The sequence below is a fragment of the Branchiostoma belcheri genome, unplaced genomic scaffold (assembly GCF_001625305.1).
Source record: "Branchiostoma belcheri isolate BF01 breed outbred unplaced genomic scaffold, Haploidv18h27 scaffold74, whole genome shotgun sequence".
Lineage (NCBI taxonomy): Eukaryota > Metazoa > Chordata > Leptocardii > Amphioxiformes > Branchiostomatidae > Branchiostoma > Branchiostoma belcheri.
This window is the reverse complement of record NW_017804398.1, coordinates 480996-488074: the sequence shown is the minus strand read 5'-3', so window position 1 is coordinate 488074 and position 7079 is coordinate 480996. Positions and strand designations below refer to the sequence as shown.

At 38.3% G+C, this 7079-nt stretch overlaps 1 protein-coding gene across 1 annotated transcript; it reads right to left on the bottom strand.

Annotated features, from left to right (window-relative positions):
• Window positions 1-2157: 2157 nt before the first annotated feature.
• On the bottom strand, window positions 2158-6355 carry LOC109485328 (thioredoxin-like). Its single transcript, XM_019788879.1, has 5 exons — window positions 6263-6355; window positions 4549-4653; window positions 3986-4045; window positions 3587-3652; window positions 2158-3118 (listed from the first exon to the last, which is right to left on the bottom strand). Exons 1-5 carry the CDS (start codon window positions 6275-6277, stop codon window positions 3047-3049), a joined length of 318 nt encoding a protein of 105 aa, XP_019644438.1. The 5' UTR covers window positions 6278-6355; the 3' UTR covers window positions 2158-3046.
• Window positions 6356-7079: the final 724 nt, after the last annotated feature.

The window sequence follows — 7079 nt, the reverse complement described above, 5'->3', positions numbered from 1 at the left end:
TACCAAGGACAGCACCACCTCTCAACAGAAGCTTCCGTTACGTCTAGGTGTTGTGAGTGAGGATACTTCTACTGTGCTTGGTAACAAAGTTTTCTGGTATAGACGCTTGCTCTAGGAAAAGAAGAAAAAATACATATTTAATTATTATGAATATGATGCTATTATTATTCTAGTTTATTAAGTATTTTATTAGTTTCCATAGCAGATGAGGAAGGTCCTAATGAAAACAAAGGCCCGAATTTTTACCGACAGGGTAGGACATGATGGGGAGATTAAAAATTTGTGATTTTCTCAATCGCTGTAGTTACCATGGACCTTCGATCACATATCTATAGAATGCAATTAGAACGGGGCCTTCTAAGAATCGTTCATATTGTTATCTATTTGAACCAGTCAACCCCACTGCAATTTGCCAATCTAATGTAGTTCGTGAGTCTGAATCGATATCGAGAAACTGGCACAGGTATGGCTGACGAATTGGACCCGGAATTGTACGTTGGAGATAGATAGACGTACGTGAGCAATAACAAGTTCTTATTCATAGTAAAGCCGACACGACGAGATTGCAAAATGACCCACAGAATAAACTACTGTCCATGTGTTGTTATCAAAACACGGTATCAAACATGGAGGGCAGATTAATAAAGATGATCCACTTTTCATTATTTAAGAAACTGAAATTTCAGATGTATAAGTCACATGGTTGTTTATACACACGTGTATACAAACTGGAATGTAAAACTGAGTCAGTCCAAGTCAGTAGTTTCACAACAGACGAGCCTGCAGCGATCCTGAGTATAGTACTAGTAACTGTATTTTAATTGTTGTCATGACAACGTATGCAACTGTTACTTCAATGTGATGTAAATTAATAGAGCCATTTCCTGGAGAGTAACATAACACGTTGCCTACTGGGTTGTTGCTTGGTTTGGTAATGTCCATATAGCAACTGTAGTTATGTAAGTAATACGCGACCAGATTTAGACGAGTTAACAAGATTCTTCGCCATTCTTCGCCTATTTTTGATGCCTTGATTCTTCACGCTGTCATCCCAAGGACGCCACTTGAAAGGGGAAAGTGTTACATGTACATAATATATGTGCAGACGTTTAATCTAATTTGTGAGGGATGGCGTGTATTACAAACGATTTGATTTAAGCGAACCAACACCGACAAGTGGATTACTAGTATGTGCGTATGTATACCACATGCTTCTCATAGTGACAAAACATATCACTTAACTTCTAAGTATAGATAAAATTTGTTAGCTGCGAACAGAGTCCGACAGTAGATTTTGTACGTCCGTTCCAGCACGTTACCAACACGTGTCCAACGGCCGAGACACTGGTTTATATCTTAGCACAGTTATCTCACTCTGACACCGCCTTTACTGTTATCAAACACGACTAATCGCGTCTTACTATCAATCCTGGATGAGCTAGTAACAAAAAAGTTGATCTAGAAAAACGAACGGTCACAGAAGGCCTTTTAACAACATTCGGTCATCATAGGAGGAAAGTTGCGAAAGAAGCTACATGTACTTCGTTACAGGGCTAATTAGGTGCGACAGCGACATGATTTGACAATGTCCATAACAAATGTCATCCATATCATGTTATACGTAACGCTGACATCGGAGCTGTGTTAGACCGTCAAAACACAGTAGTTTCATCAGCTTGAAAGGTCACAAACTGCGTACGTATTGGCCCCAAAAACTGACATGTACATAATATATGTGCAGGAGTCTAATCTAATTTTTTTAGGGATGGCGTACGTTACAAATGAACCAATTTCAGCGAGGAAAGTCCAACAAGTGGATTACTAATAGGTGATACGTATGTGTCGCCCAAATACGTATGTTCTCACTGCTTCTGCTAAGTTGAATAATGGAACGAAACACAATATTCACTCTCAAAATCACATCTCCGTGCTGAATTTCTGTAGGTCCAAAACACTTCATTTGCCCGATTTGCCCTGATGCACTGTAATCATTACCCCAGGAAGCCGTATAGTAAACTAAAAGTAGATAATCACATTCTACCTTGAAATACATTGATATGAGGTATAATGATTCATTCATACACACATCAGCATGTCGAGTGCAGCCACCGTGTTCGTTAAGACACATGTAGATAAAGGTTGTACAATTACTGTTCGGTACCTCTGGTGCATACACGTATGCCATTAACGATGCTAGGGGGACTTATACCAAGCCTTGTTAGTTTCCATAGAGGATAACTAAAGGATTTGTTACTTAAGAGGTGACTTTTCGTGGTTAAACCGCGGCGTTTGGAACAAATGATTAAATTTACATCCAGGCCGGGAACTTTTAAAGAGACTTGCACACAGTTTATACCCTCTCTGGAATATTGCAACTTTATATAATTTTGCGTTCGTGAAAAAAATAAACTAGTCAGGTAATTACCTCCATGACATGATACACGTTATTAAAGATAAAAGGAAGCCAATATACGTACTACAAGCTACCAAATTTTATTCCTGTGCATTGGCAACCTTGGTCGGAATATTACGGAAAATGACAATTCGCAACTAGCTGCGCGGGTCGATGCATACATCGGCTACATTACAAAAAAAACTATAGCAAAGAGCTACACAGATATTCGAAAGGCAACACATCAACCAACACACATCAAGCTTAATTGCACGAAAACTACATGGCAAACTAAGTCGAAATGGTACATTACATAATAATTCACAACCTGCTATACGGGCCATTAGTTTACATTACATGAATAACAATAGCGAAAAGTTACAGAATGGAAGTTTGTACTGTTAATAATCTACGTTGATAGTCTAGATATGAAATATGTTTAGTTTTGATCCATGGAACTGCGTTTTGTTCGCTATTGGAACTTGTACAAGTATGACCAGTATATTTTCAATATGGAACAAAACACATGTATAAGCCAAAACACATGTATAAGCAATCCTGCATATATCAGCTGAATTCTTGAATATCAATTAAAGTTCAGTCTGCAAATACGCTGGTCAAATATGCTAATGAAATGTAAATATAAAATGCCGTTCACCACGGGCGTTGATGCTTATACATCAACCCCCGTAACTTGTCCGCATCGGCACCCACCATCTGTTCAACCTGTAATAGTAACAACAACCAGCACTTCATCGCGTTTCTGGACTGAATACAGAATATTTTTCATGCACAGATCATTAACTGTTGTCCATTTATCTATTTCATCTTGAATAAGACTTGGTGGCCCTTTCAACATTAATTGCTGATTTCCAAGAGGACCCAGGGAAACATATCATAATACAATTTGTATTAAATGAAAATTATAAAAGTAATATAACATAACATAACATAACATAACAAAGAAATGTAAACTGAAATCAGTATAGCTGAAAATAGAATTCAAGTAGATAATGGAAGATATATGGTTGGCTCATTAACGGCGCCAGTTACCTTGAAATCATGAATCAAAATTTATGTATAAAAATTGCATAAAACGTTTGCAATAATGCTGACCTATTGTTTGAAGATGGCTAGGGTATAGACAGCTCTCTCAGGGACACAAGATGAAACAATTACAAATGCACACAGTACCTTGTCGCCATTTTTGATGAAAAAGAAGGTTGGCATACAGCTGACTTTCCACTCCGCTGCAACGTCCTGCATGAAAAATATATGGGTATATATGGATGTGTCTGTAAATAACATAATGTTCTAAATAAGAAGACACACACGCGCACACATACACGGTGTCATGCAGTTACTGAGTGATGACCTATCGAAGGGACAAGCAAAACGCTGCAAGCAGTTGGAGACAAAGCGTCAGAAGCGAAAAGAGAAACTACAACTACGTGCACAAAATATTTCAACTTTGTTGTGTCTCAACTGTGGCAGGCCGGGACACCTACAAGTAAATCAATTAGAAACATATAATTCCGTAAATGTTAACATCATTTGGCGAAGGTATGAGATCGTGGAACTCTAGCTACTTACGTCAGCTACATCGATGTCCACTGTACCACAGACTACCCGAGGAAACTCAGCAGCCATCTCCTGTAACAAAATATGATGACAACGATGGTAAAACCGTTCTTGACTCTTAACTGCTAGCTTTGGTGGTGATGCATTGATTCAGGTAATTTTTGTGCAAATCTGAAGGTCACTGACAACCCAACGTAAGTGAAAAAAAATAATTCATGGAAATCTCAATATTTGTAAAAGATACCAATAAGAGAATTCTTGTTTTGTTCAAAGAGTCCCTTCAATACCGTTAGTCACAACCACCGTTGCTCATTAGCCTGGTTACCAGACCTATTACAGCTCCCAAGTCCTACATCCTTTTTGCGGAGAAGATGAAGGACTCGGGAGCTATAAGTATAATAGGTTTGGTACCCAGGCAAGTTGCTCATATCTGCTTATACAGACATATTTCAAAGCACTGTGAAAACTCCTGTAAATAAATTTTGTACATTTGCTATATGGACAAGACCTTTTTGTGTTGACGTTGGTTAAAATAAAGTTGATGCAACTATCTTAATGTGACAGATGTTGCTTACCTCAACCTTCGGTGCAATCATCTTGCATGGACCACACCAAGTCGCAGTGAAGAACACTACAACAAGCTTGTCCTTGTTCAGTTCCACAAAGTAATGAAATGCTTCCTGCAGTTTTCATTTGATGTCATTAAAAAGAATGTCGTTAAAACGTGCCTTCAATACAATAAGGTAGGATAAAATACAATTCGTTTTGTGTTTACCGAAGGAAAACATATTGATTTTTTTCTTCCTCTTCTTCTCCAAACACTGATCTCTGACCTGGTCAATGACCTGAAACAATACCGTGACGTCAACACGTGACGTCAAAAGTCTCTCATCATAGTAACAGGTGTTGGGTTACATAATGTTGCAATTTTATAGTAGGAGAGATTTAGACTGCTGACACCATATATGTGAATATGTTTGAGTAAGAATTAACAGAGAAGAATACATGTGAAGGTAAACATTATGCATTTGCTTTGCAAATGTTACCTTTCTAGCTCAAATTTTTAAATATCATACCATGTGTGGCATAAGCCTGAATTTTATTCAGGAGGGGTGAAGACTGCCTTATGAGATGACTTATGTTGTTGTCAGAGGAAACAAAACTTCCGAGGTGTTAAAAGTTGCCATCATACTGTTGCATTATTTATATCCTAGTTTAAACTAAAAGTAGACTAACTAGAGTAAATATTTATTTATAAATGTGCAATAAACTTACGTTGGATTTACATGTATTTTCAATCGACTAAGCTCTGAATTTTGTCGGGATGTCAAAAGTGACGTCATATCAAATGTTCTTAGTTTGATACATGTAGATAACTAGAATACCACGAGCTAATACATTCGCTATATGATGTTAACTTTTACAAATGATAAATGTCTCTCATTTATTATGCAAATTAGGTCCTCATTTGCACAATTGATACCATTTCATGACATTCTGTAACCAAATAACAAGAGCTCTACAATAAATCTTATCTTACAAACAAGCCTATTCTAGCATTTCCTTACTACTTATGCAACTTATTATATAAGTTACTTAGCCTATAAAATCTTATCATTTTGCTGTGTCATCCAGGCCTATTCATGATCACATATCAAATATCATGTAAGGAGAGTCAGACAGTGGATCATACATCTGACGAAGGTTTGGTTGACGAGATCGACCGAAAATTTATAGTTTCTTTTTTTGTGTGTTGGAACTAAGCTCAAATTCTATAACTATGGATTCTACCAACACAGATGAGAACTAGATACATGCATCATTATACAAACGATTATAATGTAAGTTAAAGAGACCGTTCGACATTTTTCTGTGACGGGCTACCTCGAGGGCACATTCCAGACCTGTGAGACATAAAGGTCATGTCATGTATATGACGTCACACAACAAAGCTGCGGTACCGTGCAGCTTCAGAGAACCGTTCACGCGAAACGTAACAAAACAAAGGGGCGGACATAGGATCTATATTTTTGTTTTCCGCATACGAAACGTTATGCCACACCTAACCACAGCTTACTCTTTGCACTGCATTCATCAATGGTTCTGGTTAACCTACCATACAATACAATACTCAGTGTATAAGGTAAAACGTTCAGGTGTAATGCAGAAGACAACAGTTACGTCACTCTGGAACTGGATAGATTTTGAAAACTGTCAGCTATCATGGTGGTTACAAACTGGTGTTACAGGTTCGCTGAATGCCCAGATGACGAAGAATGGAACTCTTACCTTGCTTTCAATCATTTGCACTGACTCGGCACTGCACACGGAGAAAGACAACTGCACTGTGAGACACGTAAGGCCAAAGTACACCCAGCGTGAACACATCTTAAAAGGATATAGTAAAAAGTGTAGCCTATTTTGTTGGGCGCCTGGTTGGCAACTTCATAGGAGAACACTTCACGGGTCAAAGACCACAAAAAGGACTAGTCCATTCCAAACAGGTGTCCCTGGGCCATAATATTAATAACGTTGAACCAAGGACTCTGAAGACCCCCAAATTATTGCGCGAGGGCGAATAAAAAAATTCAACCAAAAATGATGCTAAACCACAGAAATACAATGCTGGGATTGTGGCACATGGCTACTCTTACCACAAGCTGGCACATGCTTGCATTTATAATTTTGAGTCGGCACTGTACTGAGTTCTTGAGCTCAGTGGAGCTTCGGCAGCCTGGGTGCCATCCTCCGCAGTCCGGCTCCCAATTGTCGCTAGCTACCATGGACTACGGACCACTATGCCACCCAGGCCAGAGCCTCGCAAGAGATCTTCCAGAAATTAAATCAGTGTGGCCTAACCAAAAATAGCCATGATGGTGACCATTTTGCATAATTCATGAGGAAATGCTAGTAAGAATAACCTTATTTCTTAAGGTAACCCTGTCATTGGGTGGAGAATATGATCAACTGATATAATATATGCAAAGGAATTCTTATAATTTGCATATTCGCAGTAAAAAAATGTATAGTCAGTTTGGAAGGTTAACATGATTTGGCAAATTAAAGGTATGTCAGAGGTCGTGCTTAGGCCACACCAAGTAAATTT